We start from the raw sequence: 20,087 nt of genomic DNA, 5'->3' as shown, positions 1-20,087 counted from the left end.
AAAAAAATAAGCTGGAAGTTTACAGTAGCTGAATATCAGATGGTACTGTATGTGTAAACTGGGAATAGAAGAGAAGATGAAATCTCTTCTCCTTTCCAGTTTTCCAGTTAACATCCCCTTACTGTGTGTGATTGGCAAAGTGTGTGGAGTAGACAAAGTTGGCACAATTTGAGTTTCAGTATTTTTTTGTTCAGACAGTTATTTGGCTGAAAGTACTGTCACTTTTCAGATGTGAAAAAGTGCAATAATATGAAAGCTTTTGAGGAAATACTGCACCAAGTGTGTCCCATTATGACTATCACATGTCCCCTTGTCTGACTGCCTGCTTTCATCTTCCCTTCAAGCATTCAGAACAGCTATAAACACTTTTCCGACAGACACGGTTAGAGGACGGTATGTAAAAAGTCATTCATTTCAAGGGCACCCAGACCTCAGGCAATAACAACACTTGAGTTAAGTGCTGGGGATAGATATGTGGTGCCATAAGAGAAAAGTCAAGATTAATTTCAAAGTCTGCTCTGCATAAAAGTTAGACATGCTACACGCCCACTCCGCATCCTGACCTCCTCGACCTTATTTCTGAGTCACAATATAAATGGCACTTCATGTTCTGGCATTAAATGTAAAAAAATATCAACAACAAACAAAACATTTGTTGAACATCATCTGACCAAGCAAAATATATTAACCCTTTTAAAACCACAGGGATCACCGGTGACACCGCGGCGCATGTGTATTTCAAATTACCGTAACTCCTCAACCATTGGAGCGAGAGAGAAAATTCAAATGGTTCCTAAAAGAAGAGAAGATGCACTTTGCGGGGTATTAGTGTGTCAAAGGAACCACGTGCAACGATGTTCATCACAAAATCCCACAGGAGTGGTGCTGCTCCCATTTTACAAGTATTTTAAAATTAAAATTTTTGTAAATACTTATTATAGTTCACAGTCTACATTTTCGTTTTCTGCTATTTTGTTTATGTTCAACTCCAGTTCCTAATTTAGAAAAACTCAAGTCAATTTTTTTCCCCCACTTTAAACTATTGTTCCATTGTCTAAACACATAGTTTGTCAGACATTGCCAGCTTAGGTTGCTCTGAAAAAAAAAGGGGTAAAAGCAATCACTCATAGTATGATTTCTGTCTCTGTTATAGCCCAAATAAAAAAAATCTAGGCGGCCTGTATGACCCTTGGGTGTTAAAGGGTTAAAAAAAAGTTCAAAATGATATAAACCCCACATTCATTGTCACTGATGTAGACCTAAGTCATATTTAATTGTCTGACAGGTTTCACTGCAGTTTTGATGAATGTAAACACAATTACCATCACTGGACAGCTAAAGAGAAAATATTTAGAGCAGTCCACATTCACTAGTAAAAACATCTGTGATGTATGTAGGGCAAAGAATGCAGCTTTGTTGAGAGAAATGTGGCCTCCAGCCTTAGCACCAAAGGAATCTCAGAGAATGCTTTAATTACATTGCAGCCTGATGAATGAAACACCTTCTGGAATAAAGCACTACAGCAATGTGCCGCATTTGGACCACAGGATCGTGAGAGACAGGGACACACCAATGTTGAGTACGTGATAAAATAGTAGGAACACACAGAGGTATTTTTCTTTTTGCTCATTTCCACACCGTGCTGCATTGCTGCCAAGGAATCCGTCTATAAAATTGAAAGGAATTAGCAGACTGAAGATGATATTCTTAAAGATAGACATTCACACAAAGCATACAGAATTCATCATATAGTCAGGTTGGGACAGAGTTAAATGAAGGAGAAGCAAAAATAGCAGAAGGTGATGGAAAGATAAAAGCTAAAAGCTTTGACTTGGTGTTAGCAGTGGGTATGGGGGGGGGGGGTGTCAACACAACAATAATACGTCTGAATGAGTGATTGAGGAGAGGACATAGCTAACACATGAAGGCAACATGTTTTTTTTTCAATTTCACGACTGATGAACCAACGCAAGAGCCAAAACTGATTGTGTCCATTCACATAATGATAATTCAAAAAAAAAAAAAAGGCCCTGATTAATTACTATTGCAACAAGTGTCCATAAAAACACCCCAATGAATCAAGTCTTATGACAATGAATTACTTGTACGACTATGACCTGCTGGAAATTACACTCTGCTAAGGTATTCTTGTCGCTGTACTCGGGCTCCCTCAAAGCTCACACATTGAAATCAAGACATTAACAGCTCCGGCCATTTGGAGGTACATGAAAAATTCAAATCTCATTTAAATTTCCAGGGGAGTGGATGAGGAGATCCATGCATCAAAATAGCAATCGCCTTTGCAGTAATGACCACATTTTGGTGGAGACCATCTTTCACAAAATATGATTCCCTATCACTACGTCATTCCTCCTTGGGTGTTGGAAGTAGTGGAGATAGAAAGACGGGTGAGAGAGATTGAGGGCACCCAGCCAAAGAGTTTTATGTATTTGCAGAGCGATGGAGATGGAAAAACACTCCAGAGAAGAAACGTCCTATTACTTCATCCCCGAGGTGGATGCTGACCGGTCAAAGGTGATATAGCAGCTGAAGTGAGGACAGAGGTGAGGAGGGAAGAAATCAAGTCAGATAGCGAAAAGGCACTTTAAACAATAAGACATCAAAGTGGTAAAAAAAAAAAAGGTTCTGGCTGTTAATAGATTCGGGGTTTGTTAATATAATGATTATTTTCTGGCTCTTTCTTCCCATGCATGTCGGAAGCCCTTATCTGTCTGATGAATCCACCACTTGAGTGCAGGCCAAAATACCTCAACAATGACTTGATGGATTGCCATTAAAAAGTTCACAGACATTCATAGTGCCAGCTGGATGAAGCCTACTGATTTTATTGATCCCTCACTTTGCCGTTGCACCACTAAATAAATGTGTGGTTGGCATTTTGGGTTGAGAGTGAAATATCTTGACAGCTTGTCAACAACTATGAACATATGGGATTATTTTAATAACAACTAATGCGATGATTTGCCACAAATGTTCACGGTATTCCAAGTCCTTACATAAGGATTTTATGTGACTTTTCATCTGAAGTATCTCAATGTCTACTTAAGGGACCGGCACACATTTTGGAGGGTGACGGACAGGATGATTGCCGCCGTCGATTTCCAGTTTGTGACCACAGAAGCCATGCATCTAGTATCTTAGGTTCAGCATTTAATAAATGCAGCCATGTGGGTGTCAGCATGGCTGTGAACACCTGGTTATGTTCTTTTCACTGCAGTCTAACAGGGACAGAAATCTCATGTACTAGCAAGATGCCATGAGCTTGTTATGGCCAAAATATTAACAACCAGTTGCTTGCTTTTATTACAACATAGAGCAATGTCTTTCAATGGAGCCATATTTCTAACGATCTGACGAATATAACTCAAGTATTTATTGACATTTTAAATCTGAAAGGATCAACAATTTCTGTCACTTCGACTTGCAAAACTCTCGTCTGACCTTGCTAAACTCTGCTTTACTGCTATTATCTGCCATTCACACTTAGCAGATGGAGAACAGTGTGCTCTGTAAGCTTATTAGCTGGAGATACTGTTCCTGGAGAGGTTAACTGGGGGTATTACGGAGAGCTGTGAGGGAGCAACTCATATCGGCTAAGTACAGACTGAATAACTCAAACAAAGAACTTAATGCAGCTTACAGGTGTAAACACTGATGGCATTCAACCAAAATATCACTTAAAGTCCCCATACACTGAAAAATAGGTTTGGTTTAATGTAACTTCAAACTGTTTGCATCTTACTTACCACTTACAAACTGTATACATTTTTTTTTACTGTTTAAAGTACAAACATACATATATATTTTTCTACAATAATATCAAGTAGTTAAGAAGTTATTTTTTGTTTTTCTAATTTTATTTTAGAAAGGTGTGTTTGGGTTTATTATACTCGAAAGCCAAAGCCTCAGACAACAACATAGTATTTTTTAGTCATTCACAACTGGACAAACTCCACACGACTAATCAGCTGAAGAAGGAAATTATGTTTTGTTGTGCTCACCTTAAATCTGAATTTGGCACAGCACCTGGGTGTTTTTTGTGGAGAGTGCCTTAAGCTGAATAAATGTGAAAATGTATTCCGGGCAAAATATTAGAAAGCGTATGAAATAAGGAGAAAAAAAAAAAGGAAAGGTAAGCTGGCAACAGCAATGGTCTGTCAATCAGCTGTGTGTGACAAATTCTCATCAACTCCCTAAAATAACACTTTATTGATCTGCAGGCTGGATCATTTAGGTGTGAACAACAGCAGAGAATAGCACAAAAAGGCATGACTGGGTAAAACATCGACTGCACATGAAATGCAGAAAAGTATACTAGTGACCAAAAAAAGTATTTACGGTGTTCAAACATGCATGTAGTTCAAAACATGATAAACAGCATAAAACAAAGGCTGAAATATTATTTATATAACTTTTTAAAAACCTGTGTGTCTGTGTGTGTGTGTGTGTGTGTGTGTGTGTGTGTGTGTGGGGGGGGGGGGGGGGTGATGTAGTTTACTCTGGATTTTATCCCTCAGCCTCCTCTCCACCACTGTCCAGTTTTAGTTCCAACAACAGAACATTTGCGAATGCTAACAACAGTGATAGCAAATACCGCTACGTTGCCTTCCGGTCTTTAACTGTTCTGATCCTATTATGAATTCGACAATAAGATGTGTGTAAAGCAATGGCAGAATCTACAAAGAGAGGAATGATTATGCCATGAGCGAGCGGATTATAATCCACATATTGCGTCAAAAAGCTGTTCTGTGGGCAAAGTGTAAACACTATTATGAGTGAGGTCAAAGGGCACGGTGTGAGGGACAGGGCATATCTAAAGAAATCCCCTTAATGCAGTTTCAGACATTCATGAAAGCCATCAAAGAAGTTCAACTGGTCTTATCACAGCAGACATCAAAGAAAAATACACTTTACTTATTAGAAGTTTGCTACATATGTTTTATCAGGACTTTATTCGTTGTTCTTTGAATTTTATACAGATTTTTTTTTTATATTTCTAAATTGAAATGATCCCACAATGGAAATTATGTCCACTGTGGGATGATGCTGCCGTCTTTCCTCCAGCCTACTGCTTCCAGCTGCCCATTTCCACTGATCTGCTACCTCCGAACTGCCCTCACTATACTTGATATGCCCATCCACACACTGTGAATTTTACTACCAGCTATATATGGAGTGTATTTAATGCCAGAGTCTTACACCATAACAGTAAACTATGAATCAGTTTCAGTGTTATTTTGGATCATCTATCTTATCATGCATGTACCCAATTGCGTGTTATATGTTCCTTGTTCCCCACCGTCCCTCTCCAGCTCCCTCCCCCACCACCAAAACCTCTTCTGTCCCTCTCAACCTGCGGGCCAACAGCAGAGGGGTCCCCAAGGTTTCTTCCCGTTAAAAGGGAGTTTTTTTTCTTCTTGCCACTGTCGCCTGAAGGCTTGCTCTGGGGTTTCAGCCAAATGGGTTCTGTAAAGTGTCTTGAGACAATTTGAAGTGTAGCTGGCAATATATAAATAAAATTGAATTGAAAAAAAAAATCTATTTCTATTCGATTCATGTTAAGACTCATACGGTAAATAATATGAGCAGATGTAATCAGGATGGAAAAAAATCCTAATGCCTCTGTTGATCTTTACTTCTGCCAAAAACAAAAGAGTTTGTATTCACACAACTTCAGACTCTTGCCAACCTGCACAGCTCATCTTATCATTTAATTATTATTTTGTTTCCTGTTGCTAAGAACACTGTCCATTCCTACTCATGACAATATACAGTATATGTCACTGTACTAAAGTCAAATCCAGAAAAATACGGCATCATGTGGCACACAGCAGTGCCCCGGCTCTTTAACATCATAACTGTGAGGCCACCCCTCAATCATTTTGATCAATCGCTCTGCCTTTTTTTTTTTCCATGTGCTTTCAGTCACTCTGGCCAGCGGAGGCTCATTGGCCAGCTAGTGAGGCTAGTGATGGAGCTTATCGCTGCACAGGGGATGTCAGCAGGGGTCTATGAACCTGCAGCTGCAGCCAAAGGAGGGGTCAGCCCAAGAAACTGTCTGCTTGCCACAATGAAGACAGCCACCTTAATCAACTGCAACGTTCACAGCAGCACGCAGCATCCAATTAACCAACAGATAAATCTCATTGCTGACCACAGAAGAGTTTCAGCTCCATGTGTGGATGACTAAATAGAAATGTGGCTGTGCCGATTCTGGTCACTGCATGTGTCTGTGTGCAGTGATGTTACTGTGTACAACTGTATTTGAGGTGCTAAAAGAAAAAAAAAATGGTGGAACTAAAAGGTGTTTTTATTCCGATATGTGACCGGTAAGTATATATTTCTGTCACCAGTCATTATTTAGTGAGCACGTGGTTATCTTGGTAGTCTTACGAGACCCTAGCTCTCTGTTTGGTACTACTGATAATTCTTTGTAACGACACATTTGCGTTTTTGACAGTCCCTGTTGTTGGTTGGAAAAAATCTTATATTTCATTCATTTTTAATCAGTTTCCATTAATCATTACTAATCAGTCATTTATTATGCATTGATTACCATTTTTTCTTGTTTCCATCCTACTAATAGCCTCAAAATTGCAGTATTTCTAATTATATTATGAATACACATTACTACAATTGCAAAAGCAGATTTAGTCACAGTAAAGTCATCAAATAAAACAGAAATATACATTTTTTAAAAAACACTGCTACACACCTATTAAGTCTTCCATGAGCATTAAATCTCAACGAACAATTAACTAGAATGCAATACAGCAGCAAAAGATTGTTTTAACTAATGAATAATTGTTTTCCCAAAAGCTTTCACTTTCCCTCCTCTGGGAGAAGAATGAAGTAACTAATGGCAGCAGAGGTGTAATTTTCAATGAAAACAGCAACCAGTCAGTCAGTCAAACTATAGAACCGGGTGGAAGGTAAGCGCAGATCAAAATGATGTACAGACGCTCCTTATCACACACGAATGTAATGTTCATGTGAACTGCAGGATTTATGCCAGCAGGCAAATAAACAGAACTGTTGCAATCATTTTGTAGAAACGAAAATGATATCTTAATTAGAACTTCTGTTTACTGTAAAGAAATTGATGAAATTATAGCAATAACAACTTCAACTTGGGACTTTCTGTAACACTAAACATAAACTGTAACATAAACTGGATACAATTGGCAAATTGAAAGTCATATGACTATAAGTTAAATAATGATAAAACAGTCTGCTTTATGCAATTTCATTCAAAAGAAAAACTCCACAGGTTTCAGCTTCTCCATGAAGGTACAGTATAACCTATTCATTTGCCAGTCAGAGTTTTAAAATGCATGGGGCATCGCTAATGAGCAACACGACACCAGCCGCACAGATGAGTTAGCACTTGTTTATACACTAATGGTTCCATATTGTTTTTCAGTCCCTCACTGTATTACAAACTGTGCACTCAATCGTGTTTCAACAGCAGTTCCAATCTTAAAACAATTTCAGCAACTGAAGCATCACTCAGCCATTCAGCTGCTCTGAAAAGGCCAAAAAGGCAAACAAGTCACTTTGTAAACTAGAGGATTGACTGGAGGACAATTTCATTACCCTCACCTCAACCTCAGCTGGCTTTTACCTTCATTCAACTCCAGCTTATGACAGTCAATACGTCCAGTGCTTTACCTAACTCGCTCCCATCCTGCCTGCAACATGTCATGTGATCCCCTCTCCATTCTCCAATAAAATCTAATTATCCTCGCCTAGAGGATAACAGGCAGCTCTTGCCTCGGAGGTGACACTGTGGTTACATCATTTTATGGAGAACTGCTAGCTCCGTGGTCATTTAATCACCCAGAACCATAATCTTGCCATTTGTCATTCAGTTGTAGATCCCTGCAGCTCCCCACGGATTTGCCCTCTATTAACCAGAGTTGGCCTGGCCAAAGACATCCCCTGACTATAGAGGGATTTCCCAAACACGTAAGCAACAAGAAGAGTTTGACAAATCTTATGAATCATGGCATCGCTATCACTCATCGGTAACATTCATTAGCTGCAATCATTATTTCACCAGCCAAATTATTTTAAAAACACGGAGATTGGAGTATTTGTTTTTGCATATTTTGCACCGCTAGTGAGACTGATATTAATCATTCCCCTGCCAGTCAGGAGCCAGTTATGCAAATTGTTCATTGTCAGCAAAAGATTTTGCAGTGTTTGCCTTGCGCTTGGCAGTTGTTTCCCCACTCTGATTAAAGCCAAAGCTGTGGCTTAATATATGACACTGAAATAAGTCAATCTTTAGGGACAAATGAACCGTTTCCTCCAGGGAAGGTGAGAGTGATTTTAGCTGCTCTGCTCCGTCTCTGTTTTTCTTTCAAATCTGAGCAATAGCTTCTAAATGAAGGAACAGACTTAGTCCAGTCAAGTGGAAAATCACTTTCTCCTTGTCACCACCCTCCTCTGGAGAAAGGGATCTGTGTTCAGGGGGAGACTACGGCAGAGAACAACAGCATTGTAATTTGAGATAGCATAGAGGAGCCCAAGAGAGGCAGCCTGTGTTAGTGCAATTAGACTCTGGAAAGTAAAAGAAAGGAAAATTAAGCGGTACGGAGATGGGATTTCCACAATCTCAAACCAAGGATCCCATATATTGTAACTCTCTGTAAATATTTACTACGCAGGCATGTAGAAAAAGCAGTCCAAATCAGCAGGCCATAACTCCTTTTCTCTTTTGCATACAATCGAAAGCTTGTTATCGAGTGCTAGGTGCATTTTTAGTATCCTCTGCTCACTTCTCGCCACTTGCGGCATTTGTAACAGTCTCCAGAGCCATCAAGGTTAATTGGAATCAGGCTTTAAAAGACATTCAATATTCTAAAAGTGACAAGAAATTATGTTAATGGTGGTTTGAAGTCCTTGTTATCAAGGTGGAATCAATCATGGCCAAGTCCCTTGAGGTCAGCAGCCATACATAGCAATTACCACTGTGTGTGTGTGTGTGTGTGTGTGTGTGTGTGTGTGTGTGTGTGTGTGTGTGTGTGTGTGTGTGTGTGTGTGTGTGTGTGTTGAATGCTAAATGTCAAACTATCCATAGAACACAAGCAGAGACCCAGCTTCATACATGCCAGCTCAATAATCAAGCAAATACAAAATGCAGAATGATGTACAATCATTCACACCGCCTTGTTTCCACACTATATACCGCAGAAAAAAATATCGGCAAAATGCAAATGACTCCTGAGTAAGATAATGAGCTGGACATGGCTGTTGATGTCCCACTGCAGCCTGACACAGGGTTCATGACTGGTGACAAATAATGAGCAGTAACTATTTCTTTGGTCTGACAACAGCAAACCTGATGGCAGTTTTCTCTGTAGCATCTGGTTCATCTGTCGCAGGAAGATCATCAGCCAGAATCTCTTCAGGACTTCGTGGGTCGTTCAGGGGGCCTTCTGCTCTTTGCCTTTGATCCCCATCCCCGCCGTGATGGCATTCCACAAAGCACTCTGGGACTTTGAGCCTGGAATGAAAGGAAAAAACCCTTTAGTGGTGTTTAAGTTATTTATTTATTTTTTATTTTTTTGCAGTGATATGAATCAAGCTTGCATTTGTTTTCTAGGTGAGTGCTACTCTCTTGTGAAGAAAAACCCCTGAAGAATTGTTCTGTCTCCACTGGAAATTCATAGCTTTCAGAATTTCAGCAAGAGGAGTAAGAGAATTGTGCGCCTCTGCAATACTGCCCCCATGTGGATGAATGCTGTCATTAATCATCTTGGATGATTTCATTGTGGATCCTTGAAACCAATTGAGAGTGTCCTTGTTTGTCTACATATGTAGCCCTGTGACAGACTGGTGACCTGCCTTCATTCTAAACCAGCTGGGATACACTCCAGCCCCCCTGCAATCCCAATGAGGATTCAGAGGTGTGGAGATAATGGATGGATGGATCTTTGAAAGCAATTCATAACTACTCAGAAAAAAAAATTGGTTATGTTAGTACAAGTGACTTTAGAAGTCCGTTTCTCAGCCTTTATTAGCTCATAAATTACTATTAGATCCTAAAATCTGCTGTAAATGTATGACAGATTATATTTTCAAGGCAATGGAGAGCAGTTATTTTACAGTTATTTTCATTTTAACTTCTCTTCATCTCTATGTCATTGAGGCATTCGTACACTATCTCTTGAACTTGGGGCATAATGACCCTTAAACGCTCGATATGAATGGGGAATTGATCAGAAATGAAGGAATTCAGTTAACTAATGAAGTGTAACTAATAGTGCGCACATTACACTTACGTGCAAAACTGGCCTGGGGTCTGGCGGAGCTCTCTGTATCTTCATTTGCCACTGGAGGGAAAAAATATATTTTAAAAAAATAGATTCAACAATTCCAGCAGAAATTAACTTGTAAAGAATGCTCTGTTCATGCTCATTAGCATGTCAGTGCTGTTAAATGTTTTACATAGCTTTCTTTGTTTTTTTTACTGTGCAACAAATACAGCATGAGTAGCACACACTGAATATATATTAGACTTCATTACTGCTAATAAACAAATAATTGCTACATATGAATCTGTGGTTTGTTAACTTGTTATATTCTTCAGCTCATTAGTTCTGATAATTATCACAGCATTTATCTTACAATCTGCAAAATGAATTTCCACGCGACTCATCCTGGCATCAGTGGCTTTGACATTTATTTTGTTAAACAAAAGGAACGGTGAATAAAAATCAGTAAAATGTGAAATTCAGGCAGGGAGGTATCAGGGAGGTCATTTACTGTTACATAAACCCCAGAATTGCATTGAGGGGTGATGCAAATAATGGGGAGAGTGCTGTAATTGGTGCTGTCACTTCAGTGACTGCTTCTCTGCTGGAACCTCTGCGCACTAAACGCTGCAGAGTATACAAACATTGTGCAGAATGTGTAACAAACTACAGAGCAGCACTACTGTACTAACTGATGTTATAGGTCCCATATTGTGCCCCCCCTCCTCCCCTCACTCTTTTTTTTTTAATTTAGCAAATTAATGAAAGTCTACCATTTTTGCTGTTTGCAGTTACAAAAACAGCAAAGATGGGTTTTTTTTTTTGCATGACTGTATAACCATGGCTTTTCGCTCTGCTCTGAACAGGCTGCATGTCTGTAGCTTTAAATATAACTGCTGCCGTGCCTGCCCCCTGCAGGCAGAAGACTGCGTGTCAGTGATTGACAGCATGGCTCAAAAGGGTTCACAACGGCAACCGACACACACAGAAGCAAGTGTGTGAGACCAGGACATTGTGTCGCCTTAAACTGTATGGCGAGTTTGTCAGACAACGTTGGGGTTGCAAAAATCAGTATTTTTGCGGTGCAGAGCAGCACTTTGGAATTTGGATTTGGAAGTGACTGCTGGTTAATGTGCAGTCGTCATGGACAGCGTTTTAGTTGCTTTTTCACACCAATTCTGTTGCCCGAGAGCAAAAGTAGAAAAAACATGTACATAAGAACAACTTTATTGGAGTTTAGCTGTATTAAAACACAGTGTTTGTGTACATGGAGAGCAGGAGAGAAGCAGACATAAACACCAACTGAGTTTCGACAGCTGTTCATTCCATTGCTTTACCATGGAAGCAGTGAGCAGTGAGAGGACAGGATTAAGCATATGCTAGCTGGACAACTACTGGTAATTCACAGGACAACAATCAAACTAATCTGTGAAGTTGGGAGTCCATCTAGTGGTGGGAGGACATGGAGAATGGCAATAGTACCGGTACACATTTTCATATTTTCACAGCCTTCAGTTTACACCTCCAAGTTTATAAAACATCCAAAAGACAATAAAAATGGATTTTCTCCATATGGGAACCTTAAGCATGAGTGGAGAGAGACAAGACATAGTTAGTCTAACACATCAACAACACAACTGTGACCATTACAAGTGAAGTGATGTAAAGAAACGCTTTTGGGAATGAAGAACTTGTTGAACTTTGGCCTGTCTGAGCTATAGCATCAGAGGAACGTGCAGAAGAAGATGCAGTTCATACAGTTTTCGCCATTTTTAGCACCTAGTCCAGTTTCCTTTGTAGCACAATGATGACTTGCTTAGAAACAGATGCTCAGATCTCATGAATGGGACCTTTAATTATTGTACGCTGCAAATTATGGAGCAGTACCAAAATATTGAGACTAATGTACTGGGTGTCCCTAAAGTCTGGACATACAATCTCATCAACTATAATTGTCTTGCCTCCACAGATTAAATATGGCTTTGTTGAAAGATTAAATTTATCTGTCTTTCAATATGTCCATCCTTCATGTCCACTGAGAAGTACCAGTCCGACTTTTTCTTTTTTCAACCAAACCATATTTAATCTGTTGTTTTCTATGTGTCCAGACTTTAGGGACACCCTATGTCAGCGCCTCAAGAGGTGCTCTTTTGGCAATTAAATGCCGAGTCTATACATTCTCAGACTGACTCTTAGTCAATAAATGTTTACCAAATGTCAGGATTAGCGCTAAAACTCAAAGAGAAGGATGTTTGCTTTACGTATCCAACCTCTCTGACTAACAACATTAGCCAGCGTAAGTGCTCCGTGTTTTAACGCAGGCGGGCCAAAAAGTCTACTTTAATCATCAACACTAGTTATAGCTCCAATATACAGAAACTCTGCAACACAGCAATGATTCTGTGATCCTGGTAGCTGCATCACTGTAAATTTAACATGTGTGGTAAGGCTTGTCTGTGCTATGGGCTCTGCTGCTTTGGAAAGATAGACAGTCATGTTTTATGCATGGCTGTAACACCTCAGCCTGTTTTCAAGCCATTTTTTCTTTTGCTAGTACAACTACTCCTTTGCAGACCCAGTCACTTATTTCCTTTTATAAGAACCAATAATAAAGTGTTTATAAGTTGCAAATTGGTGCATTAATGGTTAATACTCATTAACTTTTAGAATAGTTAACAAGAGGGCGGCGCAGAAACGCAGCGGCTCGGAGCTTTTACAACTGCCATGGTTTGAATCCATCATTTGCTATGCAGTGTATAAAAGCTCTGAACGGAATTCTGTTGCTATATTTATGATGGCAATGACAATTAAAGACTGAATTGAAGTTGCAAGTCATTAAAAGAACAAAAGATCACATTCTGAGTTTCCAGGTTGCAGAGTCAAGTGTTAAATCCTCCTCCTGGATGACTGTAAAACAGATTATTCACATCTTGATTATTTATTGTACAACAGGTTATGAATGATTTGTTGGGGTGGCTAACTAGCTTTTTTGATTATAACAAAATGAGAATCCCACACATCCTTTACTAACAGCTTACTAGCATTAATTACTGCAGACTATATGTGGGAAAACATGCAATCTGGTCATGATTTAACAATATTTATGGCTGTATTTATGCATTTGAGGGCTAACAAGTGCTTGTGCTATGTGCTACTCATAACTGATTGACAGAGCATAAATAAATAATTTATTAACCCTTAATTACAGCTTATACAGTCTTTATAAATGAGGCCCTATCAGAAAGTGGCAGCGTAATTTCTTCACGGCAATTACACGTGAGTTTGATTTGTTCTGAAAAGGTTTCAAATAGAAGGAGGTTTGATTCAGCCTCATCTCATCCGTCAACACTTTTTTTGCTTTGGTTGTTGTTTTTTTTGGCCCCTGTAGGTTTGATATACAACAACGACAATACTTGGTGGTCAGTCTTTCAGGGAAGTTTGACCTTTATTTGAACATGTATTGCCCTTTGTGAAGCCACAGCTGTGTAAAAACTGTCAGGCTCATCAGAAGAACACCTCACAGTTGCAGGGTTCTTACAACAAATGATTCCATGTGGAAAGCCTTTAAGAAATGGTTAGTGACGTATATTTTAGACTTCCTCATTATAATTGGCTGCATTCACAAAAGCAGTGTTGCTGTAAAGGCAAGTTGTGAATGGGGAGTCATTCCTTTGCATTAACAAAGAAGACGGCAGATTAGACGAAAGTGCGTTTTATTTCACAGCTTCATTATTCATAGGTCTTAGTCTCACTCTGGGCAGCAGTGTTGGAACAACTTGGACTTTAGCATCTAACCTTGTCATCTTCCAACAGCTACTGGCTTACATACAACATCTGAGGATAATCTGATAAACACTATAAGCCTAAATCAGACTATACTGTTTATGCTCATCACAGGAAGAGGACGAAGGCAGTCTATTATCTGTTAGTGAGCGAACTTCAAAAGAGGCCAGCAAAATGCACAGACATTCCAAGTCACATACAGCCACTTGTAAGCCTTACCTTTTGAATGCCTCGGTCTTGTAACAGAGTAAGGTATTATCAGAAGGAAGGGAGTCTGCTCAGCTCCAAAGCACATTTTAACACAAGAGATAAGGCAAAAATGATAAATGTAGACCTGTAGGCTGAAATGATAGAGGACTGAAGAAAAAATATTAAACTTATCCAATGCTTGTGAATGTGAACCACAAACAGAAAATGTCTGCAGGCGCCTATTTTAGGAGGCTATCATTCAGTAAGTGTTATCGGGCATCATTCCTATACACAAGTTCTGGTATGATGCTCTTCCACCTTTCTGTAGGCTTAGTAGTACCCTATCGCCTCAGTTAACTGTGCGCCATTATAACCTCATTCAGTAGCAGTGTAACTGTAATTTAGCACTTACAAACAAGAGGAAAAGTCCACATTTGGACATTTCAGGGATTGGTGGTGGTGTGAGTCAGGAGCCTTGAGTTTAAGTTCCAATTTTGGCCATAATTATAGGATTTTTTTAAAAAAAAAACTTAAGTCTTGTTTAACTTTCACTTGCTGTTTTTCACATTTTCAGTTGCTGTTTGGTTAAGTTTAGGCACCAAAACTACTTAGAGAGGTTTAGAAAACGATGATGGTTTGGATTACAAAGCACTCCGTCACTACATTCAACTCAATTTTTAATATTTACAGGGTAGTGTATATGATTTTAATTACAGTAACACTGCATTAAAGTATTTTGTCACTGTATTTTCAGCATAAAACACTAACAGGTTAATTGTTTATTTTTCTCTGTCCTAAATCTACGTCAAAATTTTTCATCACACGTCCTATGAATTGTAAATATTTTAGATGACCCATTTAGAACTCTGGGGCGGTTACATAACTTTATCTAATCAAATGTGCTTTGGGTTGACAACTAAACCCCATCCAGTATGTAAAACTGCATTAAACCATTAGCTTGTGAGAGTAGTTACAAGAAAAGTATGGTAATAGAAGATGTGTGCTGGGATTTCAGCTGGCAAAAACTTGTAATACTGTCCTATTTATTCACTTTACCACACTGTGAGTGATCTAACAATATATAAAGGATTCTACCTAAATCACCCTTGTAATTCAACCCAGCCCACATATTCCATTTCACTCAGAAACAGTTCGCAATACTGAAGATAAAGAGTAACTTAAGTGTCAGAAAAGCGGGTAGAAGCAGGATTTACATTTACCAGATTACAGACAACAAATCATATCACAATATACAGTGTCTGTAAAAAGTTTACATCCTCTTCAATGGGAATCATGGTCAATTAATTTGACCTTTTTTTGACAAAAAAAATGACCAATAAAGACTTTTTGAAATGAAAGGCAAAGCTGACCTGAGTGCAAAAGTATCCCTCTCTCCCGCTATGCCCCACCCACCGTTTTTAAGTCAGTATTTAGGATCTACTAAATGGTATTGAGGCAGTGTGGATGGGAATTAGTCCGCCTTGCACATCTAGAGAGTGGATTTTTACCCCATTTTTCTACTTCTCAAGCTCTGCCAGGGTGCACATGGATCATGAGTCAGCCATTTTCAAATTCGGCAACAAAATCTCAATTTGGATTGATGTCTGTTTAAAAAAATATTATAGAGACCATGATTCAATATTGAAAAGTAGATAAGAGGAAACCTGCATAAGGAGTGTGATTACTATTTATTGGCAGTGTAATACTTCACTAATGTATCATCTTCTCATGAAGCACAAGTCTGCAAAGTGTTGACTGGGTGCATCATATTGCAGATAACTAGTGCTGGAAATTTAAACGGTGACACAGTCAGTCAGTCTTGTTTTGCCGCTTGAGCTTCACTTCCTTCACTGCTGCTAATGTGCTGCTCTTTTTCAAAGAAAGAACGTACATCTGCAGGCTGCATGTTCAGTAGTGTTCAGTAATTTGTTGCTCCACCGAAGTGTAACAAGAATCTTTGCCGTTTCTTCACATGACAAAATGTTATTATGAGCACTCACCAGACAGTGCATTTCAACAGTCTCAGTGGGCACGTTGTAATCCGAATGAACCTACAGTGATTTCACTCAAACAAGTTCTTGCTGAGGAATCTGAAAACCTGTCTAGCTCAAACACCTCAGAGTTTAGCACTCATGGTTGGTTAGACCAACCTCCTGGAATACACTCAGTTGTAGACAATTAAGATTGCATTATTTAATGTTTTTATGTACTGTATATACACTATAGGTTTGTGTGCTAATGTCTTCTGTCGCTGTGACGACATGCATGTCATCAGGAAAAAAAAAAAAAAGAACAGAGCAAACAGCATTATAGTCTCACCATGGAAACAGAAACGTGTGTATAAAGTCTGTGTGTAACTTCTCCACTGTGCCCACTGATGTTTGATTCTGTGCCCTTCTGTTTTTAGCTGCTCTTCTTCTATCCAAAACAAAAGAGGAACACAGAGAAAGTGAGAGACAGAATGAGAGTTGCCATTATAACGGCAATCTGAGTGCAGTACTGTACGAGAAAATGAGTGGTTTGTATGACACGCTGTCCAGCCACATCATAAATCAAAGTGCATATTGTTGTTCCAAAGGCATGGTGAAGAGCCAGCCATCATAGAGAGGGTAAATATATATGACACAGTTTTTAAAAAAATGTGTCCAGTAATCAAAACTTTTAAACACGTTCTCCTCAACGACTTTCATGGCGTTACATTTAGTTCACCAATCCACAATAAAGCACAAAGTAATATTTGTGTAAAAAAAAATGAAAAAAAAAAGCAGTGAGCTACAGAGGGAAGTCATAGAAATGGTCAACCCCAATAACCACACACTGGAAACATTGGAGGTCTGATGCTGTGTCTGACATGCAGTCTTGACATTAGCTTCCTTCACTAGCCTGTCCATGATTTAATGCATTCTGACTGTTGTACTGCATAGGAATGAAAGCAGCTCCACAGCAATCAAATCTGGTCTTTAAACTTGTATTCAGTCTAATGTTTGTTAAGAAGCAGCGAACGCTTGAAAACTGTTGCATTTTAATTGGGTGCGAAAGTGAGAGAAAGTTATTTCTGGAATGTAATTTATAGCGCTACAGCACAAACGTTTAGACAATGGAGCAGCAGGGTCCTACTCCGTTAAATGTGAAGAATTTCTAAGATCAAAGGCTTCGAGAGTATAGGAAATGGTCTGTGCCTATATAGTGCTGTTCTTAATTAGCAGCAATCCAAGTGCTACACAGTAAAGCTCACAGGACAGGTAGTTTGGTAAGGGTAAGATTGTGCTCTTTTGAAGGAAAAAAAAAATCAATTAAATTAACTGATTAATCAGTAAAACTGTTGACAGATTAAAAAAACAGAAAAAACATTTGTTAATGTCAGCACTAGTAATTTCAACACATCAGTTCACAAATGTCACTTTGGTACAAATTATTATTAATATGATCGATTTACTGTTTCATATCAACAGAGAAATTGAGCAAAACACACCCTTCAGGAGTCTGGAAATGCAAACAGGAGTTAAGACCACCTGAAGAGCACATGAAATGGGGAGAAAAGGTCAGCAGGGATTGTTATAATCCCAAGTGTCTGAGGTGTGATGCTTACAGGCAGACATACATTTGTTATTATCCTTCATTAAATGTATCGCATTATATATGTATATATATATATATATAACATGCCAGATATTATTTTAAAATACTTTTAGAACAGACATCTTTCATCATAAATCTATATACACATATATATTGTGTATTTTGTGAGTCATTAATGTTAGAAGCTGCGAGTGTATTGTAGTATATCACTGTGTACTTGTTTCAGATGGATTCTGATGTGCTATTGAGGAGAACAGCCTACACATTTTACTGTGTTATTTGTTTTCAAAATTTTCAAGTAATATAATCGGAAAAGATAGTCACCTTTTTGGTAGAAAATACACAATAATGTATAGTCTCATATTTATTTAAGGATTTTAGAGAGAAATGTCAGGAGAGTAATGACTAAGATCATGTGCCAACCATCTTCAGTCTTTACAACAGCTATTAACAAAAATGTTAAAAAAAAAAAAAAAAAGACAGACAAAAGGGCTTGTCAGTAATTATAACTTCTGTTTTCAAAAGAGCCTGAATTTGTTCGAGACTCGCACCCAGAAAAATTTTACAGACAAACTGAATGGCACAATCAGACGATAAAAAAAAAGAATTGAAAAGATGCAAATGGATTAACCAGAATGGGAACACAGGAAAAAAAAAAACTGCATGTTTGCATAAAAGGAGCCTGGATGCTCTACATGATGTGCGCATGAGCTGAAAAGTTCAAATCAGTTTTCTCCACATGGGCCTTGTATCATCGGCAGAAACATAACAAAGCTAAATAAGCCTAATACATGACAAAACACCTCAGTTAGAATCCGAGCAGAGGCTGCCAGCTACAGTTGAGGTTCAGAGTTTAATAGAGGAGAAAACACAAGGAGTCCAGCGAGGCAATGAGGCGCCGGTGCTTAGGAGTCACGCTTCAGAGGAGGTGATTGGTAAAATGCTGTGCAGACTGGAGCCTGGGCCCAGTGAGCAATTGATTGTGACACTTGTACGTTACCATGACAACTGCCATGCTTTTGGGAAGTATGGTCGTGATATAGACCACATGTGACGAGTGCAGGTTTTTAAAGGGTAACAGGATGTGGCCATGAAAGCGGAAAAATCCAAAGTCTATTTTTTGTGGAATGATGAGAATCTTTTAGAGTAGCTTTTAGTTCCTTTCAAAAAAATATGTCTGAAAAGCGCTTTCTGCTGGTGCGTGCTGTGCCACCTTAAACCCTAAAACACTTCTTTGGTCTTATCAGTTTAATTATATCATCCAGATATTCAGTGTGTGCCACAGACCAAGTAATAACTGGGACTCTGTCTGCGTGGAGAAGCTAACAGTTGCATGTCGACATCTGGGGGAAAGTTTAAAAACTTGACAGAAATTTTCAGGACATACAGTGTAGCTGGTACCATCAAACAATAAAAGCATTTATATTCATGAATATACTAATAACATCCGGTGTTAAATACTATTTAAGAGTTACCTCCTACACTTGTCACAGATTCAATTACATTTTTTCTTCCTTCTGAGAAATCATTCGGCAAAAAAATGTCAGTGTCTTTACAACAAGCCAGAGCAACAAAACAGTGCTAACTCACATATTTAATCACATGGGTGCCACAAAACAACCTCTAGGAACAACGCTGACATATTTACCTGACCTTTAAAAGTTACAGTGGGTACGGAAAATATTCAGACCCCTTGAAATTTTGCACTCTGTCATTGCAGCCATTTGCCAAAATCAAAAAAGTTCATTTTATTTCTCATTAATGTACACTCAGCACCCCATCTTGACAGAAAAAAAAAACAAAAACAGAAATGCAGAAATTTTTGCAAGTTTATTAAAAAAGAAAAACTGAAATATCACATGGTCATAAGTATTCAGACCCTGTGCTCAGTATTGAGTAGAAGCACCCTTTTCAGCTAGTACAGCCATGAGTCTTCTTGGGAATGACGCAACAAGTTTTTCACACCTGGATTTGGGGATCCTCTGCCATTCTTCCTTGCAGATGCTCTCTAGTTCTGTCAAGTTGGATGGTGAATGTTGGTGGACAGACATTTTGAGGTCTCTCCAGAGATGCTCAATTGGGTTTAGGTCAGGGCTCTGGCTGGGCCAGTCAAGAATGGTCAGAGTTGTTCTGAAGCCACTCCTTTGTTATTTTAGCTGTGTGCTTAGGGTCACTGTCCTGTTGAAAGGTGAACCTTCTGCCCAGTCTGAGGTCCTGAGCACTCTGGAAGAGGTTTTCCTCCAGGATATCTCT

At 38.9% G+C, this 20,087-nt stretch overlaps 1 protein-coding gene across 1 annotated transcript in view; it reads right to left on the bottom strand.

Moving 5' to 3' along the window:
- LOC110952687 (dual specificity calcium/calmodulin-dependent 3',5'-cyclic nucleotide phosphodiesterase 1A-like) overlaps positions 1 to 20,087 on the bottom strand; it is a 127,034-nt gene that overhangs the window by 88,193 nt on the left and 18,754 nt on the right. Inside the window, 3 exon segments of the mRNA XM_051953660.1 lie at positions 9,368 to 9,464; positions 9,467 to 9,532; positions 10,311 to 10,361. Coding sequence (XP_051809620.1) covers positions 9,368 to 9,464; positions 9,467 to 9,532; positions 10,311 to 10,361 — 214 coding nt within the window.

This window comes from Acanthochromis polyacanthus, chromosome 9, assembly GCF_021347895.1.
Source record: "Acanthochromis polyacanthus isolate Apoly-LR-REF ecotype Palm Island chromosome 9, KAUST_Apoly_ChrSc, whole genome shotgun sequence".
Lineage (NCBI taxonomy): Eukaryota > Metazoa > Chordata > Actinopteri > Pomacentridae > Acanthochromis > Acanthochromis polyacanthus.
The sequence above is the reverse complement of the archived record's forward strand: the minus strand, read 5'-3'. Positions and strand labels throughout refer to the sequence as shown.